The sequence below is a fragment of the Podarcis filfolensis genome (assembly GCF_964270895.1).
Source record: "Podarcis filfolensis genome assembly, chromosome: 1".
Taxonomy (NCBI): domain Eukaryota; kingdom Metazoa; phylum Chordata; class Lepidosauria; order Squamata; family Lacertidae; genus Podarcis; species Podarcis filfolensis.
This window is the reverse complement of record NC_139604.1, coordinates 121,619,383-121,642,385: the sequence shown is the minus strand read 5'-3', so window position 1 is coordinate 121,642,385 and position 23,003 is coordinate 121,619,383. Positions and strand designations below refer to the sequence as shown.

The window sequence follows — 23,003 nt, the reverse complement described above, 5'->3', positions numbered from 1 at the left end:
CTGCAAGCCAAATGACTTCACTATATGCTCCCACATAGAAGAGTCAAAGTCTTGATCAGTCCCAGAGGATGAGAAAAAAAAAAATGTTGGTTGTGCGTTTAGACAGAAATGCTCCCACTTACCTGAGAGAGTCAGAGAACTGTCGTGTCCATGGGCTGTTTCTGTTCCCCTGCAGTGAAATGATCATTAGCATTGATGGGACTGTGTGGGTTGGCTTGATGGGGCAAGAAAAAACACAAGAGAAAAAGCAAGTTCACTCACTCTTTCTGACCCTGATATCTAATAGGTCCAATAACGCTACTTTAAGGAGAGCAGGGAAGTAATATTTGGACTTTGTATTAGCTGAGTGCAAGTCAGTCCCCTGCCCCCTAGCAATATCTGCAGTTTATTTTAAGTTTAAGCATAAAAGGTAAAGGTAAAGGGACCCCTGACCGTTAGATCCAGTCGCGGACGACTCTGGGGTTGCGGCGCTCATCACGCTTTACTGGCCGAGGGAGCCAGCGTACAGCTTCCGGGTCATGTGGCCAGCATGACTAAGCCGCTTCTGGCGAACCAGAGCAGCGCACGGAAATGCTGTTTACCTTCCCGCTGGAGCGGTACCTATTTATCTACTTGCACTTTGACGTGCTAGGTGGGCAGGAACTGGGACCGAGCAACAGGAGCTCACCCCGTCGCAGGGATTCGAACCGCTGACCTTCTGATCAGCAAATCCTAGGCTCTGTGGTTTAACCCACAGCGCCACCCACGTCCCATAAGTTTAAGTATATTAGCACCCAAAAGTACTGCATATGTCTAATAATATGGGAGAAGCTGGTTGGTATTTTGTATGATTCATAAATTTAATTACCAGTTCATTCATTAAGGGGGGGGGGAGTCTAAACTGTTGTAATCCTTTTTTTCTCTTTTTTTTAAAGAGAAGGTTAAGATTTGGGCTCCTTTCATAGGCTGTCAGAATTAATAGACTTCCTAATATGCTGGCACAATCTTATGTAGTGTGCTGATTTTGAAAAGTTTTAAAATAGGCGCATGTCCCTTATAATGGAAAGGACAAGCTCTTTCTCAATGTGTCTGAGACACCGAGACAGATTAAGAATTTGCCTTGGCTTTTTTTTTTAAAAGAAGAACTGTGGGTTTCAGTCCCCAAATGTAGTTACCAGCGGCAGCATCAGGAAAAAATAATAATAAACTGGGGCGGCAGCAAAGAAGGGGTAATGCTATTTCTAGGTGGGAGAGCTGTGCCCCGCATGTTAAGATCTTTGAAAGAAAAATAACACTGTATGTCCAGGAGTCCAGCAATGCCAGTTTTGCATGCCCAGCATAGTGGGGGGGGCATGGAACAGTTGCCCCAGGCGCAAAATTGTTAGGGGGCACAAAATTTCAACATCCGGTGCTGCACACTTTCTGTCAGGGGTCCAGTCCCCGGCTTGATCACACAGTAAGCGTAAAAGGATGATTTATTGTCAAAACAACAGATAGCTCCGTACGGCTCTAACACAGCCTCCCGGATCACGATGACCCTTCTGAAGATTCCTTCCAGTTACAGAAGATATTGAACTTTGTCACTTTGCACCTCTTGCTTTGTTTCCGGTCTAACAGCCCTCCCCTTAGCCTACTCTTAGGAGGGATTGGCTCAGTTCCAATCTCTTCCCGTTCTGACAAACTGCTTCCTTCTCTGTTTGTGCCAGTTTGCACTTCTTTGAGAGTATTGGCTGGGTTGTGCCCGTTCTCAGCCATTCCCTTGTCAACTGGCATTCCAAGGGGCGGGGGAATTGGCACTAGCCGATGCTCAGCCTGCCTAGCAGTTAACCCTCTCTGTTCCTGGCTGCTTTTTCCAGCTGACTGCAAACCTTTCCTGGGAGCTGGCTCATTCATGACACTTCTGTTGCTGGGTTCTGTTGAAAACGGCTTCTCCATGGGAACCAGGAAGTGACCACTCCAGACAAAGGAACAACTCTTCTTTTCTTATCTCTGTGGCTGTGATCTCCTGGGTGATGTGGATGCTGTTAGGCAGTTGAATGAGCATGCGTACTCTGTCTGTTTCTCTCCCTCCCTCCCCATCTCTGTGTAGCCCTGTGTGCTGGCAACCCACGCTACACCACTGCAGCAATGTGGGGAGCGAGCTCCTTTTTTGGGGGGGGTGTGCTCTGAGGAGAGGTTGGGAGGACTCCCAGAACAGCTTGTGGGGTGAGGAGAGTGGAAATAAATATTTTTTAAAAAGAAGATCAAATTTTTTTAAAAGAAATGTTTATTATACCAGCTCATCAAATCAGCTCCATTGTAGGCTTTTTATTTGACCAAATACGTCTACAGGCCACGCAATTGTTGAAGGTTATATACAGATGGCAATTTACAAAAAAATGAAAGAACTACAAAGGAGCAGGTTTCAACAATATATTATTCCATAAAATCTCCCCCCCCACCCTTCAAAAAAAAAATGCACTGCATGTAATATACTACAAAAATATGATCAAACATCTCAAGGGGGATTTTCTTCTCATTTTTAAGTTTCTACAAAGCATTTTTATCTAGAAGCAAAAATAATAATACAGGAACCACCATTAGGTTTATCGGACAAGACAACACCACTGATAAAACAATGTGATATATGCGATTTCAATAAAAGATTTGTTTTCCTAAACAGTTTCCCCTCTTTCTCTTCTCAATTCCTTGCACAGGATCTTACACTGCTTCTCACTGAGAGGGAGGTAAAAAAAAAAAAAGTACTTAAGTGTTAAAACATTTAAGTCCAGGATCAGTACATTAACTGGAGGGGTAAAATATGAGAAGGGTGTTCTGTGCCACCCTGAACGCAGAAAACTGCAAAAAAAATAGATCCTATACTCATGCATTTTCTTCAAGAGAAGGGGGAAAATACATTAAGGTAAACCCATTCGAACTGAGCAGTGACTCAGGCCAATTCTGGCAAACTGGCCAAGCAATCTGAGCCTATGCATGTATGGATAGCAGGATGTGATTCCCCATTAAAAAGTCATACCCTGTCATCATCAGCCAGGGCATGGGGGCTGGAGCTGGAGCAGGTGTGCTGGTGGGCAGGCAGGTAAGGTGTGCTCCACCTAACCACTCGAAGTCAGGGAGAAGAAGTGACAGTTCTGATGCAGTTGTACATCATTACCAATTGGTTTCAATGGGGATTAATCTATAAACCTATGTACACTTACTTGGGAGACAGCCCTACTGAACACAGTTGGACATCTCTCTGGGTAAACGTGTAGGTTTGCACTATGAGTCACACCACTGATTTTAACGGGATGAGGGTCAGAAGCTATTAATTTCCTAAATGCATATAGCAGGGTTTTCTTTTAAGTGTTAGAGAGGAAATGCAGGCTATTTGGATTCACAAGCACTGGACTGTCCTCTTATAAAAAGGCAAAGGACCCCTGGACGGTTAAGTCCAGTCGAAGGCAACTATGAGGTTGTGACACTCATCTCGCCGAGAGAGCCAGTGTTTGTCCACAGACAGCATTCTGGGTCATGTGGCCAGCAGGACTAAACCGCTTCTGGTGCAACGAGACACTGTTAACGGAAACCAGAGCGCACAGAAACACCGTTTACCTTCCCACCGCAGCGGTACCTATTTATCTACTTGCACTGGTGTGCTTTTGAAACTGCTAGTTTGGCAGTAGATGGGACAGAGCAACGGGAGCTCACTCCGTCGCGGGGATTTGAACTGCCGACCTTCTGATCGGCAAGCCCAAGAGGCTCAGTGGTTTAGACGATAAGCTCTTAATTTACTCTGGAAGTGAACCTCACCTAAGAAACAGCCGACTCCAGTGTCCCCCTCTTCTGAATCACGATGTCTCATTTGCTAAAGTGCCTCCTTGAACAAGCCAAGTATCGAAAGGGAAATGGGAGTGGAGTATTGTGGAGCTTTGGAGACCCTGCTCTCAAGATTGCTAAGCAGCTCCAAGCCTCAATGTTTAAACACACCCATGGCTCTCAAGGCTGCGCTGAGATGCATTCTTGTTGACAAGCATGGCTATATTCTCTTCTTTAAGAACAACAACGGTGTAGCATGCAAATCCAGGAAAAGATCCATGCTTTGCAACTTCGCATGCCTGCAGGCGCTTCCCCACAAAGTCACGCAACCCCTTGAAATAATGGGGAGAAGACTTAGAGGGAGCGAGATGCCTGAAGAAGCTCTTGAAATGAATGCTTCCTATGGTGGTCGCACAAAGATGCTGGTCTTTCAAACCCCTGTACCTCCTTAAGCACAGGAAGGTTGCAAATAACTTAGAGCAGGGATGGGGAACCTGCGGCCTGCCTTACTGAACTACAACTCCCACTGTGCCTGACTAATGGCCATGCTATGTTTGGGGCGGATGGGAGTTGGAGTCTGGGGGGCCATGGGGTGCCCCTCCTTGGCTTAGATCAGCAGTTCTCAACCTGTGGGTCTCCAGATGTTGTTGGACTACAACTCCCATCATCCCTGAGCTCTGGCCTTGCTAGCTAGGGGTGATGGGAGTTGTAGTTCAACAACATCTGGGGACCCACAGGTTGAGAAAGGCTGGCTTAGATCATTCTTGTTTCAAGCCACATGCAAGATTGCAGAGGTTGTGCACACATGAGGCAGGTGGAAGGATGTCTTCCAAGGGTCAATACTTTGCCCCCCCCCCCCCCGGGAATACTGTACGATGCTTTCCCCACAGGGCGTACATGGACTACATTGGTAGTTGGAGGGATATTCTGATATGTTGTATTTCCCCATTTATTTTTGGTCAGTGCAAAGTTATTCAGAGCAACTGGTGAAAGAAAGACAGGAGAGAACTGTCAGGTACCAAGGAGGCCTCTGAGACACTCCTGAACGATTACACTATAAGCTGGAGGTTCCAGATATTCTTTGGCAAAACACATTCAGCCCACAAGGTCATTTGGTGACAATAAAAATGCAAAATTCAACTGAATTTAACATATTGTTTTCCAGGACAACTACTTTATTTTTTAAAGGGAGGGGGGCACACCAACCTTCAGTGCCCCCAAAATAAACCGCACCTTTACACACTAAAAGGTTGCTTTCATGGAGAAAATGTTTCTTTCCCCTCTACTACTAAAATGTCTACTGCACAGAAGTCTTTAAGTAAGTATATTAAAATCCAGCTACTAAGAATGTATAAAAAACTGTCTTATTAAAGCATTTGTTGGTCAAATATGTCAATAAGTTCCCCATGCACTGGGGAGAAAATGTCAAGTTCGTAAGACATCGTGGAAAGGAGCCAGGAGCAATATTAGTCTGTATCACTTACCGGTAGAAAAATCTAGAATTCGGTAACTCCAAAGTTTGGAGACTAGAAAACCCTGGTTCTGTGAGTTTGTTCAACTGGCCTGCTTTATTCTGTTGCACAATATATAACAGAGTTTGAGCACTGTATATTCAGTATAGGATGAACAGAGAAGCAGCAGCATTTTAAGAGCAGTCACACCAGGGTGAAGCCTCTGTAAACTGAGTTATCCCTTAAAAAAAGAAAAAGCAGCAGATGCACATTTGTGCACATGTCTATGGACATATGTGTTAATTCTTCATCTTACTTTTTTTAAAAAAAGACACAACCCCACTTAAAAGCCACTATTGGGAGAGTTGGTGACGTTACAGGAACTAGCCAATAGGTACCCTTCCATGCCACCCTTCATCAATTCCAGCTAAAGCACTCTAAAAAAACCCTTCGTATGTGGGCTTTCAAGAGAGGTGGGAGAAAAAAAAACTTCATACAGAGGATTGTTATTAAACCGCCTCTGGTGGGAGGAAAAAGCTGTTTACACAGAGGACTGGAGATGTTACTAAATCGCCTGCTACACTTACAATGTCAGATATTTCTTCAGCATTTTTCAGGGTCTGTCATTGAAAGGGGGGAGGCAGGGAAGCAAGTGATGCAAAATGGGGGGAAGCATGAAAGGATGACTGAGGAAAAGACTTTGGGTTGTGTGCAATGTTAGTCATACATAGATCTATTGAAAGGAATAGACATGACTGACTTAGGCCCATCATTTGCGGAGGATTACATTTTCTTTAGCGTTTGATTCCCCCGTACCCAAGCACATAAAGAGTGAACTTTGGTTTCCACCATGTCCTGGAGAACTTTGGTCATCAAAGGTTTTCAAAATATTAGATCAACAGTACATTGAGAATGAAAAGTCCTTCGTGCCGAAACAGATTATGAGGACATCAAAATGAGGGCAAGAATGAGGTGCAACCGGGCTCCTCTGTCAAAGCACACACCATACAAACCTCTATCAGCTTCACCCCAGTCAAACTGTCATGGCTTCCCTCCCAAAGAATCCTGGGAACTGTGGCTTGATGAGAGGGCTGACAATTAGGAGATTACAAGGCGTCACTCATGAAACTACACAGAACTCTTGTGCCAGCTTAAGCTTACGGTGCAGATAAGGCTGCTAGTATCAGTGGCTCTGTTCACGGCACCTGCCAATTTAGGGAACCTTTTTCAACCCAATGGCTGCATATCCTCACAGGGAACATTCAAATGGCGGTGGTGGATGGTACCAGAGGCAAAAATCCAGTGGATATGTGACTCGTACTTTCAAATAGCAGGCAACATGAGAACGGGCCTTTTCTGCGGTGGCTCTGGTTGTGGCATGCTCTCCCCAGAGAGGCACCATCATCAAATGTCTTTAGGCACCAGGAAAAACATTCCTTTTTACCCACTGAATAATCTAATCTTAAAGTTGTGGGGTAGGGGGACTGTTATTATGACTGTTTTAGTATGATTCTGTCCATTGTTATGCTTTTTATTATGTTTTCATTATTGTGCTCTGTAAAATGTCTTCTTAATGTTGTACACCGCCCTGGGATCTTTGGCAGGGTATAAATTGAATAAATAATGATAATAATAATAATAATACATTCCAGCCACACACAAAAGTCAGAGGTTCCTGCAGCCACAGCTCTCTGTCTTCCATGCAGGCAAGCAAGAGGCATTGTCACAGTTCGAGCCAGGCAAAAGCACTTGAGGAGGCCACGGATCAAGGCCAGGGAGGAGTGTGGCCTGTGGGGTTAGGGGCGTGGCCAAGTGAGAGTCCAGAGGGCAGCAGGGACAGGGAGTCCTGGAGAGACACATTCAACCCCCGGGGCCTGAGGTTTTCCGCCCCCTCTACCAACGCCTCAGACCTGGCCACACACACGCACAAAACCCTCAGCAGACTAAATAGTCAAAATAAGACATTATGGTGTGAGGGACAGTACTAATTAGGCAAAAGATGCACCCCTTACCTGTTCCAGCCAGTCTTGAGACCCCAAAAATGTATGTAAAAAAGTCAGCAGGGTGTATATATCTATAATTATATATATAGATGTGTGTGTAGATATATATATTTGTATATTTAAAATGTCATAAAAATAGCAACAATATTTCCTATCAACACCCTGGAGTAAATTCGACCTTGATGTAAATAGCAGCAATCGTTCCCCTGGTTTGGCAGGGGGCGCTCAGTTACACCACGGCAGAATTTGGCCCACGAGAGCATCGTTTGCACAAGTTGTAAGCAAAGCCCAGCCAACCAAACTAACACAGAACTGATTCGATTCACAAGCACTGGTGAACACCTAGTAAATGCACACTGATAAAGAACTCCTTAAACTTTTGTTTCGTTGTCTTTAAAATACACTGCGTCAGTAAAAGGCTGGTTCATTTCGATTTGCACACAAAAAGAGAGTTTGGGCAATGGGATTAAGTATATTTCCCCTGTTCTGCGCCACTTAAAAGGCAGTCCTAAATATTCTATATAGCCCAGATTCAAAAGTTAAGCTCGTGTCTCTATACAAAAAAAAAAAGGTACAAAGTCAAATGGTGCCATTATATTACATCAATTATCCATAATATCACAGTGCTAGTTTTTAAATGGCTAAGAGAAGAGAGGCTTAATAGATTTAAAGAGTTCTGTAGCCATGCAAACCCTTTCTGCATTGCCACGGATTGCTGATCGTAGCCTTACTCGAACAAGGCAATTTCATTTAAAAGTGCTAACTGCAACAAATTCAGCTTGCTCATGTTTAGTTTACATGTTTCGTGTTTACTTTAATAATCACTGGAATGTATTTCCGCAATGCGATCCGCTTCCTCCCAAAGGAGATTTAAATGATATGAACGCCAGCCTGAAAAGGTAAACTTTTTGAAAGGAACAGTTCTAAAGCCTACAAATTCCTGGTCACATACTAACTTAATTATTTTTTTTTTAAGGAAAAAAAACCCTTTTGCAATTTTTAAATAGATTACTCTGACATGTCTTCAGAATATGCTAGCTTTCTGATTAAGTTCACACCAAATCTCCGACTTCTGGCCCACTGAATGAAGTGTTCCTCAGTCATCACCCTCAGTTCTGGTTTCAGCGGATTCTGTACTGTCTCCCATGTCCTGATGTGGCGAAGCACCTGGAGGAGAAAACGTTTACTGGCTGTTTAGTTTCAGATGAACTTTCACTCGTCTGCAACATTCAGCCGCCTGAAGCAGTCCCCATTTCATGCTAAGATCAACACTCTTGCAGCACTGTCAAGATACCAGTCCCTGACTTTATCTACCCCTTTCTCTTTTTTAAACTAATCAATTTGGTTTTTAAAAGTGCCAATGGAACAAAAGGGAGGGGGTACCAAAAATGTAAAGTGTCACCCCCGGGAAGGACAAAAGTACAAAGATACAGCTCCAAAGGGATAATAATACTCAGGTCATCTACCCCTTTCTCAGCCTCTTCATAGGAACACAGAAAGCTGTCTTATATGGGGGCTTCATCTGCACAACACCCTTAAATCAACATCATAGTACAGTCATACCTCGGGTTACAGACACTTTAGGTTGCGTTTTTTTGGGTTACGGACGCGCCGAAACCCGGAAATACTGGAATGGGTTACTTCCAGGTTTCAGCGGTTGCACATGTGCATTAGCGCTAAATTGCGCTTTGCGCATGCGCAGAAGTGCCAAATTGCAACCCGCACATGCGCAGACGCGAGGTGCTGCTGTACCCTAAAACAGTCATGGCTTCCCCTAAGGAATCCTGGGAAGTGTCATTTATCAGTGGCACTGAGCCTTGTTAGGAGACTGCCCTAATCCCCTTGCGGAATTGCAATTCCCAAAGTGGTTCAATGTGTCAGAGGGGTGCATAAGCGCATCCTTGCAGAAAGAGAAGTCAAGAAATGGTTAAATGAGCGTTCTTGTCTTCCACCTGCAGGTAAAGGTCACAAGCTCAATGAACTTGTGAGGTGCGTCAGAGGCAAATAACTGCGCTACAGAGAGTATAAGTGGTCTTGTGTTATCAACAATCTGTGGGCTGGAACCTAACCTTCCTGTGTTGGGTCGCTACTGTGAGGGTGCTATCCTGGAAACACTTCATTGCTCTACTCTACAAGATGCCAGTCTGGAATGAGAGGTAGACCGAGGTATGACCCCTTTTACTACAGTCCTGAATGTGTTTAACTACACAAGCGATCGAAACCTCTGAGGACCATAGAAATGCTAGAGAACTGTTCTTCTACTAAAGGTAAAGGGACCCCTAACCATTAGGTCCAGTTGTGACCGACTTTGGGGTTGTGGCGCTCATCTCGCTTTATTGGCTGAGGGAGCCGGCGTACAGCTTCCGGGTCATGTGGCCAGCATGACTAAGCCGCTTCTGGTGAACCAGAGCAGCGCACGGGATTCTGAGGGGAGCCAGGAAGGGTTGCTCTTCTTCCTCCCCGATGAAGAGTAGGACCTCTTGCGCCCGAGGAAAGAGCAAGAATGAATTCCAGTCGCCCTCTGAGGGTGAAGTAAAAGAGGGTCCGTCACATTTCATGACTCACGAGGTGCAAAGCAAGTTCCATGGCACTTCGTGTCTCTGAGGGGCAAAGAAAGAACCAGCCCTATGAGAGCAGGATAGCTCAGTCAGGAAGAGCATGGCACTCTTAATCTCAGGGTTGTGGGTTTGAGCCTCACGTTGGTCAAAATATTCCTACATTGCAAGGGGTTGGATGACTCTTGTGATCCTTTCCGACTCTATGATTATGTTACTTTATTACTTCAGTACAGTGGTACCTCGGGTTAAGTACTTAATTCGTTCCGGAGGTCCGTACTTAACCTGAAACTGTTCTTAACCTGAAGCACCACTTTAGCTAATGGGGCCTCCTGCTGCTGCCGCACCGCCACTGCACCATTTCTGTTCTCATCCTGAAGCAAAGTTCTTAACCTGAGGTAATATTTCTGGGTTAGCGGAGTCTGCAACCTGAAGCGTCTGTAACCTGTAGCGTATGCAACCCGAGGTACCACTGTACTCTTAAGGGTGAAGAAAGAAGCTTTGCCCTATTAAAGGTGACCTATGAATACAGTCAACCAACCAACTAATCAATGCAGCAACTAGGGGCAGTATTTAGGGACAGTCAATGAAGAGGCACCAGCTTGTCCTATTCTTTTCCAGGAGATGTTGCACAACAGTGAGCTGCTATATAGGCATGGCATACCCTTCCGCCATTTTGAAAGTGCCGTTTCAGGCTCCCCTCCCACCCCCTGGTAGAGGTTAAATTAAATGACCCATACTTTCCAGATCCATTTTCTGCTGTTGAGCCCTCTGCGCAGCAAGAGCCTTCTTGTCCTCCATGGATTTCAGATCGTCCGGTGGCCAACGAAGTTCTCCACTTTCAACATCCCCCGTCTCAGATGGCTCGACCACAATGGAGGGTAATCTTTTCGACAGCTTGGGGTACTTTTCGTGTGCCTCTGGAAAAGCCTAAGGTGATATTTCATTTCATTTTTTACATTATTTATTATTTTTTTACATTTCTCAACAGAGAGCAAGGGGCAGACAAGTTTGGCTCTTGGGTGCATCGACCCGCTGGAGAATTCATCAGGACATGCCCTATGAAAATGAAGGTGAACTACACAAAAGCAAGAGGGTTGATCTTGTGCAGCTCCTGTTCAGCTCAAGGAGGAGCACGGAGGAGAATTTTCTGTGGATCATGCTCCATAGTAATGAGTGGAAGTTGAGAACCATTTGTATTTTCTGCTTCACACACCAAAAGGATTTGAAATGGCCAAAGACAATAGCAAAGATTCATTAACAAGCTGATTTTCCAAATTTCAAAAAAGAAGAAAGGTCTTAACATCATTTAAAGGTAAGGTAAAGGACCCCTGACAGTTAAGTCCAGCCATGAACAACTCTGGGGTTGTGGCGCTCATCTTGCTTTATTGGCCGAGGGAGCTGGTGTACAGCTTCCGGGTCATGTGGCCAGCATGACTTAGCCGCTTCTGGCGAACCAGAGCAGCGCATGGAAACGCCGTTTACCTTCCCGCAGGAGTGGTACCTATTTATCTACTTGCACTTTGCCATGCTTTCTAACAGCTAGGTTGGCAGGAGCTGGGACCGAGCAATGGGAGCTCACCCTGTTGCAGGGATTCAAACCGCTGACCTTCCGATCGGCAAGCCCTAACAACACCTACTTTTAAAATAAATAAATACCTATCATGTTTGTGGAAGGGGCAGCTACTTCGTGACCAGTAGGTTTGAATGCAATGTCTTCCTGTGGCTGTATGCCTTGTTGAGAAAGTTATTTTACTGGAGAGTAATCTGGAGGAGAGTGGATTTAACTGATAAAGGTTTATTTTCTCAATTTGGATGCGGAGTCCTTTTCACTCAAGGATGAACACGTCAGCTTGAAACATGCCAGAACATTGAGAAAATGAGTTTTAAAGAAAACCTTCCTTGCACCCACGTGGTTGCCTCTCTACAAATTAATGATTTGAAGCCTTTCTCATTGGAACGAGAGCCAGGGGTCTCTCCACCCACAGCCTCCACATTGCCTGCTGGCTAAAGTAGTTGCCGACCAGACATGGTTGCCATGGAGGCAATTGAAAAGGAAAAAACGGTTTAACATTCACACTCGGTCTCTGGTAACAAAAGGCAACGTTTGCACTACTAAATCAAGACCTTCATCTTCAACCCTTTGTGCTTTACTAGCGGTGCTGCGTTATGGTTTCATGGTTTCTTGGGGCAACAGTCGTTTGCTGTGATGCGTTGCTATCGACACCTCATCATTCTGGGGAAGAATATGGCGCAGTGCAAACAACAACAACTGGTGTTTAATAACCCGCTGTGAAAATGCGTGACAATCCCCAACACAAAGCACAGTGTATGCTCAATTAACAAATATATTTTGGTAGCTGCAGAGCGGATTGCCAGTGAGCCAAATAAATAAATAGCTGGAAATATAAGAAGAGCCTGCTAGAACATCAGTTCCAGCATTCTCTTCTGACAGTGGCCAACTAGAAGACTCTTGTAAGCTAGCATTCTGACAGTGGAGGTAGCAAATACTTGAAATGGATCCATCAATATCAGTAGGGATGGCTGAATCCATTGATTCAAGTTGATGACTAATGTAAGTCCACGGATCTCAATGAGGGGTCTACCCCGAGTAGGACTTATTTAGATACGACACTCTGTCCCAGGCCACCACCATTATATGCTTTCTCATTCATCTTGGTGCTGTCAATGCCACTTGTCGGATCATATTATTCAGGAGAATGAATGCAGCTCTGCAAGGGAAAAGATGCTTCATTCATTCGAGCACATTTCTGGCCTCAGCCCTGAATAAATATGTGTTGTCTGCCTGACCACCTGTTGAGTGGCAATGGTAGCTATTCTCAATCTCAGAGCTGCCTATGCAGTTAGCAAGAATCCTTTTTTTTTTAAGTGTAACACTCAAAATGATAAAAGCTCGTTCTGTTGTGAAGGACTACATGAGTCCTCTATACCCAAGTACCACTGAAGGAGAGAACCGTAAGAAGAAGAAAAACACTTAGTAAGTTAATATGTCTGTGTGGGTGTACATGTTCTGTTGCACTAAGTTCCAGAAACTTGGTGGATCGTGACATTTACTTGTAGTTCTTGAGTTTCTTCCGAGGTTTAGAGGAACTGGTCAGAAATATTTGAAGGTCTATCAGTAAATTTCAAGTCCTCCTGACAGCTCTCAGCAAAATGTCATCTTCATTCTCATCACTTGCTGGCAGAAGAAATTTGCCACGCACCATGGGCGTATAAATGTTAAACCTCAATACATTCATGACAATTCCCAGTAGGCTGCCTAAACTCTTAAGAATTACCAGTAAATATAAACCACAATCCAAGTTCTGACATTTACTAGAACTAACACATATTGAGAAGAATTCACACAGTAGGCATAGGAATTGTTTCCAGTAATATCAGAGGCGTGAAGAAACATGTGATATTCTAGCATCAGACATAATTCCCCCAAAAGATGCCATCCAGATCTGTGGCAACATCTGGGTAAGAAGTGCTCATACCTTTCGTACCTTGTTCCAAACCCCAAATTAATTAAAAACTTAAATCTCTAAGAACTGCAATGCTTTACACTCAGTTGGGCTTAACTTCTGAGCACACATGCTTAGCATGGTAACAGTGCAATTCTACATTCATTTAATTTGGTGTAAGTTCCACTGTGTATAATAGGATTTACACTGGGGACAAGGATGAGTTCCAAACGAGGATCCTTATTTATTCATTTGTTTATTGAACACGCACTGGCTGTGGCTGATGTAGTTCAAAACATCTAGAGAACATCAGGTTGATGGAAGGCTTCTATAAAGGCATAAATTATTATAAAGAACTGTATGTTGTTTTAAAGGAGGTAGGCAACCTAAGGACCTGGGGCCGGATCCGGCCCAATCGCCTTCTCAATCCAGCCCATGGACGGTCCAGGAATCAGCGTGTTTTTACATGAGTAGAATGTGTCCTTTTATTTAAAAAGCATCTCTGGGTTATTTGTGGGGCATAGGAATTGGTTCATCCCCCCACCAAAAAAAAATATAGTGCGGCCCACCACATGGTCTGAGGGACAGTGGGCTGGCCCACGGCTGAAAAAGGCTGCTGACCCCTGCTTTAAAGACATTAAGACTGCAATCCTATCCACACTTGCCTAAAGCTTACCCCTGAGTAGGATTAGACTTAACCATGGATGCTTTTAAACCAAACTGCAAAAGTTTACTGAATTACTACTGTTAGGTCCTGGGGGGAAACTGAGGTCTCGACTCAGGTAAAAGCCTGGCCTACTAAACCTCTGTGGTTATTAACTCAGTCTGAAAAAAGTTCATTTGGGGAACACCTTGGGATGCCTATGGATTGCTCTGACGGCATCATTCTCACCTTATTCTTTTGCATGTTAATCCCCTGTAAATGGACACCAGCCAGGACAGAGAGCAGCTCTCCAGTCTCTAAAGCAGAGGTCCAAAAACAGCTGTCCAAAATTGCTGCAACCAGAACGGGGTACCCATTCCAAGTGTTGACTGTTCCAATGCATAAATCAGGACTGGGTAACCTGCGGCCCTCCAGATGTTCTGGACTATGATTCCCATCATCCCTGACCATTGAAAGAAGCTGATGGGAGTTGGAGTCCAACATCTGAAAGGCCACAGGTTCCCTAACCCTGCTGTAGATCCTGGGTATACCTTTTCGGTTTTCACTTAACTGATGACACGTCGATGTGGCTGCACAGCTGACTGCTCTGCCTGGGCTATGATGAAACATTGTTAGCTGCCATTGAAGCCGACATGAATTCCCCCCCCCCCCGGCTTCAAAGGAACAGCAAAAGAAGGAAAGAAGAAAGCCCGGCTCCTACTCCTTATAAAACGTTTTTTAAAAGAATTCTATTTATATATACAGTGTACCTGTAGCATGCTCTTCTCAGTGGCTCCAGGAAGCTAAATACTTTTGACAAACATTAAATAGATAAAATGAGTTGGCTGTAGCATGGTGTGTAATTTGCCTACATTTACCTGGCTGGAGGTGCCTCCTTCTTCCTCAGGCTGGCTCAAGGTAAATTCCTCCATAACAGGTTCGCGGGTGTTCATCACCTCCGTCATGCTGCAATTAGGAGAGGTTTGGATGAATTCCATACACAATTTAAAAATCTACATCGAGGGATGGCCAAATGTGTCAACGCTGGTTTCTTTCCGCCTCTCATTTTCCCAGTCTTAAGTTCAGCTTGCCACATTTCTACATCATTTTCCATTATATAAAAAAACCCAACAACTCACAAAAATAATTGCTTTTGCACATTTTGTTATGCAGCTCTCCCCAGTTTACACATAGTTGCAAGTACTTGCACCTAATGCATCGTAACGCTGTATGCAAAATTTCCCCATGTATATACATTTTTCTAAACATTTTTTAAAAAACAAAATTTGGAGAGGTGAATATTTCAGGAACTGTGAAACTGATGGGTTCACATTAAAGTAAGAACTGAGTTGAATTTCCTACCCTGATATACATATACATTACAAAACTCTGTGCCCCTTTAGAATTTATGTATCTATATTTACACTATACGAGTGAAGTAACCTTTGACACTTGAGGTGCATATTTTTAGATGCTACTCTATTCTTGAGGCTATAATTTGTTTCGAACTGTTAGTAATGTTGTACGTTCAACGGTTGTGTCCCACCCTTAGATCTCAGGGCGAAGAGTGAGCAATCAATCAATCAATCAATCATCACCAGCAGCATAATAACAACTGTAGATCCATTTAATGGAACTGTGGGGGAACTGTTCAGCACAGAATAAATACCTTGCAGAAATGCAATTGAACCACCCTGCTCACAGCTCTGCCAGATGGTTGCTCCTCTGTCTGGGTTCTGTTATGCAAAGCTCTTTAAGAATCCTACCCTTATGAGGTATGCTTGGAATTCACAGGCACGCTGATGCTATTCTAGGGTGTTTTGAGGTTCTGCCCAACGGAACAGCCTGGAGCAATTGTTTTATGAAACAGGTGAACTGTCAGTTCTCTCCCCCCCCCCCCCCCCGGCCTCATTCCCTTCATTACAAGGGAACACATTCGGGGTTAAGTTTGCCAACACCTGTCTCCTTCCCCACCTGCTCTGGCGCCCTTCCAGAAAGCGGTAATGACCTCAGCGAGATGTGAATTCTGTGCTAAGGACAATTGTACACAGTCGACGTGGACTTAATCTGAGTCAAGGTCAAGTCTATAAAAATTTTTTAGTAGACAATGTTCTGCCTTACCACGCCAAACATATTGTTATCTTCACCCACATTTCCAGTTACAGATAGGTAGCCGTGTTGGTCTGCCATAGTCAAAACAAAATTTTTTTTTTCCTGCCAGTAGCACCTTAAAGACCAACTAAGTTAGTTCTTGGTATGAGCTTTCGTGTGCATGCACACTTCTGAAGAAGTGTATCTGAAGAAGTGTGCATGCACACGAAAGCTCATACCAAGAACTAACTTAGTTGGTCTTTAAGGTGCTACTGGCAGGAAAAAATTTTTTTTGTTTTCACCCACATTATTAGGGTCTCTTTTTTGTCCATGCCAGCCTTTTTCAACTGCTCCATTTGACTTCAGCCCTATCCACCACCAATACGTGGCCCCAACAGATGACCCCCAAGGGAATGCAGCTGTCAACTCCTACGCTAGGAAAGAGATTGAAGTTACACGGACAATGCTTCTTTGAAACATATGCTTTTACTTTCCCACACTTACTAAGTTTCGGGAGAAGGTGATGGACACTTGTAAGATTTTCAGAGGTGAATATGCTCTTGAACTATATACCCATTGTACGGAAATGGACAACGGGACAGAGAAAATGGATTCTACACACCCTAACGGGGTGGCATGACAACACTGGCAACAAATGAGCAGACACCTTATAGGCACAGACTTTCTTTGGATAAACACAATGCTATTTGGAATGAGTTGGCACAGAATATATTAGGTTATCGAAAAGTATATGTGTATTAGGATAATAAGAACATACATATCTGTATATTAACGTATGGTAATGTAACACTATTGTTTCTTTTTTCATTCTCACTCACTTTCTTCTTTTTCTCACTCTGTCTTCTCATAAACGAAATTCTCTTAGCAAAATATTAATAAAAATATTGAAATAAAAATAAATAAATCAAAAGTTCCCTTGCTGAACATCGGGAGCAGAGGACAACCAGATGGCAGGACAACCATTCTCCCTACGCCAGAGGTGGAGAACTTCTGCCTTGTGGGCTCTCCATTGGGCCTGCCAGGCCACTTCGCCCAAGTCACACCCACCTGCCCCACACCATAAGAACATAAGAAGAGCTCACTGGATCAGGCCAATGGCCCGCCCAGCATCCTGTTCTCACAGTGGCCTACCAGATGCCTGTGGGAAACCCGTTAGCAGGACTTGAGTACAAGAGCGATTCTCGCCTCTTGTGGTTTCCAGCAGCCGTGTACCTTGATAATATGGCACCCTGTGCGAGGCCAAAATTTGGTACCCCCTAAGCCCCCTCTCTGCGGGACGCGGGTGGCGCTGTGGGTTAAACCACAGAGCCTAGGACTTGCCAATCAGAAGGTCGGCGGTTCAAATCCCCGCGACAGGGTGAGCTCCTGTTCTCAGTCCCTGCTCCTGCCAACCTAGCAGTTCGAAAGCACGTCAAAGTGCAAGTAGATAAATAGGTACCGCTCCAGTGGGAAGGTAAACAGTGTTTCCGTGCGCTGCTCTGGTTTCGCCAGAAGCAGCTTAGTCATTCTGGCCACATGACCCGGAAGCTGTACGCCGGCTCCCTCGGCCAGTAAAGCGAGATGAGCGCCGCGACCGCAGAGTTGGTCACAACAGGACCTAATGGTCTGGGGTCCCTTTACCTTTAAGCCCCCTCTGTTGCTTCCCAAAGCCGGGTAAGCGAGGTGCCAGGTTTTGGGAAAGGGGCACGAGGCTCTGGGAGGGTCCAAGAGCCCTTTAGTCTTCTTTCCAAAGCTGAGCATGCAGTCAGGACCCTGCCAGAGCCCTCGCGACTCCTTCCCGAAGGTGCCCTCTCAGCTCAGCGCCCTGTGCACTGCCCTAAATCCGCCTCTTGTTTCCAACAACTGGTATTCAGAGCAGAGGTAGAAGATAGCTATTGTGACCAGGAGCTGCTGCTGCACAGCCTCCAGTGTAGGGCAGGTAAAAATCTGACTCAGCTGAAAGGCGTTTTGCCGGCACTGGTGAACAGCTGATTGGTGGTGCCTGCAAAGGCCTATGCAAAATGCTGGGCAAGATGAGAGCTTTGAAAGGGCCTTCTGAAGACACGTGTGGGCAAAGAATGAAAATTAAAATAAATCACACTATGACGGGTGTCTGGCTCCACCCGCCTGTCAAATGCAGCCCACAAGGTGTGTGGGGGAGATAGCTACCTGGCCCTTTGGCCAGATTCATTCTTCCTCCTGCCCTGTCCTACCCAAACCCTCAAGTTGTCCCTCATTCAGCACCAAAACAGCAGGCGTTCATGTGTATCCGTAATCATAAGAGTTACCAAGCCCCACAATTTTTACTCCCACCCTCCACCCACTCTCCTGAGCAATACTCTGCACTGTTGAGATTCTAGTGTGGGGGGAAAAAAATCATTTTGATTCCGAAGGCAAATGTTTTCAGGACAAATAATAATTACTGTCAAGCCTCGCGGGCTGCTCACCATGTTGATATGCATCCAGTTCATTGCCACGGACTCTGTGAAGCATATCATTAGGAGATTTAGGGCAAGGTGTCAGCAGGATGCTAATGATACCCAGCTCTACTTCTCTGTAACATCTGCATCAAGAGAGGCTGTGTGCATGTCCTAAGCTGGTGCCTGGATGCAATCATAGGTCTGATATGGGCTAATAAACTGGGCCTGAATCCCGATCAGCACTAACTTTCCAAGGGCAAAAAACCTCATGAGCAGACCAGATAGGGGCCTGCAATGAGATGCTACTGGCATCCCAGCTGCTCGCCACGGGACCTATCCCTTAAGAAACAGCTGCTGCAGACATGCCCAGAATTAGGAAAGACAAATGGCTCCGTCTGGGAGGGGGAAAGCGGAGAATGTTGCATGCCACAGCCACAACAGATGCCTGAATGAATCAGCTTCTATGCTGATTAAATTAGACCATTCTCCTCTCTCTTCCCTGCTTCTGTTGCACGTAAAGGGGGAATTTTGTGGCGTAAGATGGCAGCATGTTATGCCATTCCAGAAAAAAAAGAACAGAAAACCAGATACGTGGCAGAGGATCAGGTTTGATCTAGGAGGAATTAAAAACGGCTCACGAACTCCACACAGAGGTGCTTGCCCGAGGGAAGAGGCGAGGTGGGCAAGGAGCACGGGAGTAGATAATGCCGTCTGCAAGAGCAGCGAGGCTTAAATATCGAGGTATCTCCTGAAAAATACTCTGCAGAAATATGGCTAATGGGGAGGAATTGCACCTGCCCATCCATGCAGTTGCAAGATAACAAACGGGCTCCATGCTAAGAATTCTTTATAGCTGACTGTCAGTCACCAGGAGGTTCAAAATCCCTGAGGATGGGGAGGCATGCAGGGACTGAAGCCACTGTCCTAGACTAAGCTCAAACCATAAGATGCTTCCCTTATAGGAGATGGGAAGCGATGGGGTGAGAGCTCTCGGACAACCGGCAGAATAAAAAATGAGGAGCACAGGATGCTTGGGAGCTGGCAGTTTCTGGCTAGTGTGGTCTCCAGGAAATACAGATTGTTGCAACTTGGCACTGCGGCTTGGTGGGAAACATTGGCAGGGAGAATTTAATCACTTCAGGAGCAGAGAAATGTGGTGTGCATACCAGCCTGTAGTAATGAGAGGGCTGAATTTCTAAAACCAAAGATTTTAAAATAAATAAATAAATGATTTAAATATGTAAGGGGTAAAGGTAAGGTAAGGTAAAGGACCCCTGGACGGTTAAGTCCAGTCAAAGGTGACTATGGGGTTGCGGCGCTCATCTCGCTTTCAGGCCGAGGGAGCATGTGTTTGTCCACAGACAGTTTTCTGGGTCATGTGGCCAGCATGAGTAAACTGCTTCTGGTGCAACGGAACACCGTGACGAAAACCAGAGAGCATGGAAATGCCATTTACCTTCCCGTCACAGTGGTACCTATTTATCTACTTGCACTGGTATGCTTTCGAACTGCTAGGTTGGCAGGAGCTAGGACAGAGCAACAGGAGCTCACTCCGTCGCGCGGATTCAAACTGCCAACCTTCCGATCGGCAAGCCCAAGAAGCTCGGTGGATTAGACCACAGCGCCATCCAATGTCGGGGTGGATCTGTAGCAACTCCACAGTGACAAATGCCACTCTGCAGTTGTGCAACGGGCATCTTTCCTTTGTCGTCTTTTTAACATGTTGCAAGGATGGCTTTCAAAATCAGGGCCCAGGATTGAATTCTGGCAAACAAGAGCCCTACTTGCACATGGAAAGCAAAGGTTTAAAATATGATGGCATTTCTGGAAGCAACTTTGGAAGGGCTGTGGCTCAGTGGTAGAGGATATGCTTTGCCTGCGCAAGGTCACAGGGTCAGTCTTGAAGAGCCACTGTCAGTGGTTTGGTTCGCACAGCAGACTAATCCAAACATCAGCTTAGCAAGATTGTGCAAGCTCCTCTGTGGTCTTCTTTTGCTGCCATGCCACACTAAACCAAGGTTTTTTCCTGGGGGTACGCAGGGGTATGCATACCCCTAAACATTTTGTGAATCTTTGTGCTTTTGTCCATTTACTGTATTTATTTTTCCCGATTTGAACTATAAAATGGTGATTTTCTTGAGTTAAAATGAGAGTACCCCTAAACATATTTTTTTAGAAAAAAAGCACTGGCTGTGTGTGTGTGCACACACATAGAGGAATGCTGGTAGCACTTTGGCCAAAGATCAAGCCTCTTGAGCTTGCTAATCATAAGGTCGGCAGTTCGAATCCGCATGACAAGGTGAGCTCCCATTGCTCTGTCCCAGCTCTTGCCAACCTAGAAGTTCAAAAGAATATCAGCACAAGTAGATAAATAGGTACCACAGTGGCGGGAAGGTAAATGCTATTCATCATTGTCAGGAATGATTGGTGGGTGCTAGCAGAGATAAGAGTCCGGGAATCCAGCCATATTTACAAAGATTTATTGGTTTCTTCTCGCTATTTACAAGAGCTCTAAAAGTCAGTCTCCATCATGGTGAGTCAGTTGCCTCGACTGAAGGAGCTTTCGGTTTCCCCCAGCATATCCATTTCCTGAGCCCAACCCCCTTCCTTCCTCTGTTACGAGAGTGGCTGGGCCCCGGAAGTGGACCCCCCCTCTCAGATTCATTGCCTCCTGACAGCCCTTCGTCACCTTCCTCGTCCTAATTAACGGGGGCTTATCTCTGTAAGTCCCCATTCTCTCCCCCTTCTCTGCCTCCAATTCCCTCACAATCATGGTGTTCTGCGCGCAAGAAGCGGTTTAGTCATACTGGCCACATGATCCGGAAAAGTTGTCTGCGGACAAACACTGACTCCCTCGGAGATGAGTGCTGCACTCCATCGTCAAATTTGACTGGACTTAACTGTCCAGGGCTCCTTCACCTTTACCTTACCTTTACACTCACATGCACAAATAAGGATAATAATAAAACAGCCCACAGTGCCTTTATAAGAAAAAAAAAAAAACCCTGGTTCCTCATAGAGAAGCTGGCAACATAATGTTGACCATGCCTCTTTCAGGCATATGTCCTGCTGTGTCCTGTAGTGCCTTCTTTCAGTTCAATAATTACTCTTCTTGTAAACTTTGGTTTAGAAAAAATCCTTGATCTTTGCGGATGTTCCCACACTTTTAAATTATATTCCTGCGATGTGAGGACTAACAGATGGGCAACAGAAGTGAATGCTGAGAGCCCTTAGGGCTTCAAAGAGACTTATACTTCAAGGCTGGAAGGATAAACACTCACCATCCATTTCTCAGTAGACTGAAAATCTCACTGCCCTTTCTACATCTTGTAATTGCCAATATCTGGATTTCAGTTTGGACGTATGGACCGCTTATACGAAGTCAGGAATGACAGATTATTTATATTGTTAATGTCAGCTGATGATGTTTTCATTTTTTGATGTTTCATATTTGCAATACTAATAATAATAAATGCATATGCTAGCACCACTTGATCCATCATGGTTTGAAGGTTGATGGCACTATGCAGAAATAGCCCATTCTCCAGTCCTTTCTAGGGCTGCCATATTTTAAAAAGTGAAAATCCAGACACAAAAGTCATTGAGCTTTTTTTCTACAAAATCTCCCCCATCCCCAAATATAAAAAGGTAAAGGTAAAGGTACCCCTGCCCGTACGGGCCAGTCTTGACAGACTCTAGGGTTGTGCGCTCATCTCACTCTATAGGCCGGGAGCCAGCGCTGTCCGCAGACACTTCCGGGTCACGTGGGCAGCGTGACAAGCTGCATCTGGCGAGCCAGCGCAGCACACGGAACGCCGTTTACCACCCCGCCGCGGGGATTCGAACCGCCGACCATGCGATCGGCAAGTCCTAGGCGCTGAGGTTTTACCCACAGCGCCACCCGCGTCCCTTCCCCAAATATAGTTTTTAGCAATTTCACCCAAAAAAATTATCAAAAAATCAACACTTCCGATATGGGTCTCGTTTTCCCATACATTTTTGCCACTCTTTGAAAATTCCGCCCAGATGCCATTTTCAACAGACAAATCCCATCTATATCCAGGAAATCCCAGACGTGTGGCAGCCCTAGTCCTTTCTGGACTGTACCACTTCAGGACGGGAAGTGACGGGTTCAGCTCTCCACAATAAAACAGTGCATGTGAAAAGTTCGCATATTGACAGGGCAGTTAGAAGAAGACAATTCGGGGGGGGGGCAGGTTTCAGGGTTCATATTATTTTTTATTCTCACAACAAATTGCATAAGGCAGGTTAAGATGAGGAAGAGGCTGTGTTCGGACTGTGTGCCAAACCATAGTTTCTAAAAACAAACCATCGGCTCACACTATGAAAGGGAGTAGTGAGGCCTACCTCAGTCAAGGGCCTATCTTAGTCAGGGTTCCAGGATCCAGGGGAGCCTGCAAAGGACAAAGGAAATGTGCCACCTCAGACAGTCACGCCAATTCATGGGTGGCAGAGGAAGAGCTGAGGGGTCAACCATAGGCCCAAGGCAAAAAGCACAGCCCCACGGGTCTCTTCTGCTTACTTTGCCTATTTGCATGAGAAGAGAGTGATTTTATGCTTTTGTGTATGGCTTAT

General features: G+C 45.2%; 1 protein-coding gene and 2 long non-coding RNA genes across 4 annotated transcripts in view; 2 read left to right on the top strand and 1 right to left on the bottom strand.

Moving 5' to 3' along the window:
* The first annotated feature begins 2,173 nt into the window (after nt 1–2,173).
* Nucleotides 2,174–5,547, top strand: LOC310766572. The gene is made up of 2 exons (XR_014550263.1): nt 2,174–4,369; nt 4,515–5,547. It is a non-coding gene; the product is annotated as an uncharacterized lncRNA (long non-coding RNA).
* A 2,472-nt stretch (nt 5,548–8,019) lies between these two features.
* The window catches only part of LBHD2 (LBH domain containing 2), a 49,574-nt gene continuing 34,590 nt past the window's right edge, over nt 8,020–23,003 (bottom strand). The window contains exons 1-4 of one of the 2 annotated variants that reach the window (XM_083621884.1): nt 15,566–15,677; nt 14,775–14,862; nt 10,527–10,716; nt 8,020–8,398 (exon numbers count right to left, since the gene is read on the bottom strand). In XM_083621884.1, the coding sequence (XP_083478010.1) occupies nt 8,328–8,398; nt 10,527–10,716; nt 14,775–14,861 (348 nt within the window). In that variant the 5' untranslated portion in view covers nt 14,862; nt 15,566–15,677 and the 3' untranslated portion in view covers nt 8,020–8,327. Of the gene's footprint in view, nt 8,399–10,526; nt 10,717–14,774; nt 14,863–15,565; nt 15,678–23,003 lie in introns of those variants that run through there. The other variant, XM_083621885.1, reaches the window with a different exon arrangement.
* LOC310766403 lies at nt 15,773–16,784 on the top strand. The gene is made up of 2 exons (XR_014550133.1): nt 15,773–15,973; nt 16,325–16,784. It is a non-coding gene; the product is annotated as an uncharacterized lncRNA (long non-coding RNA).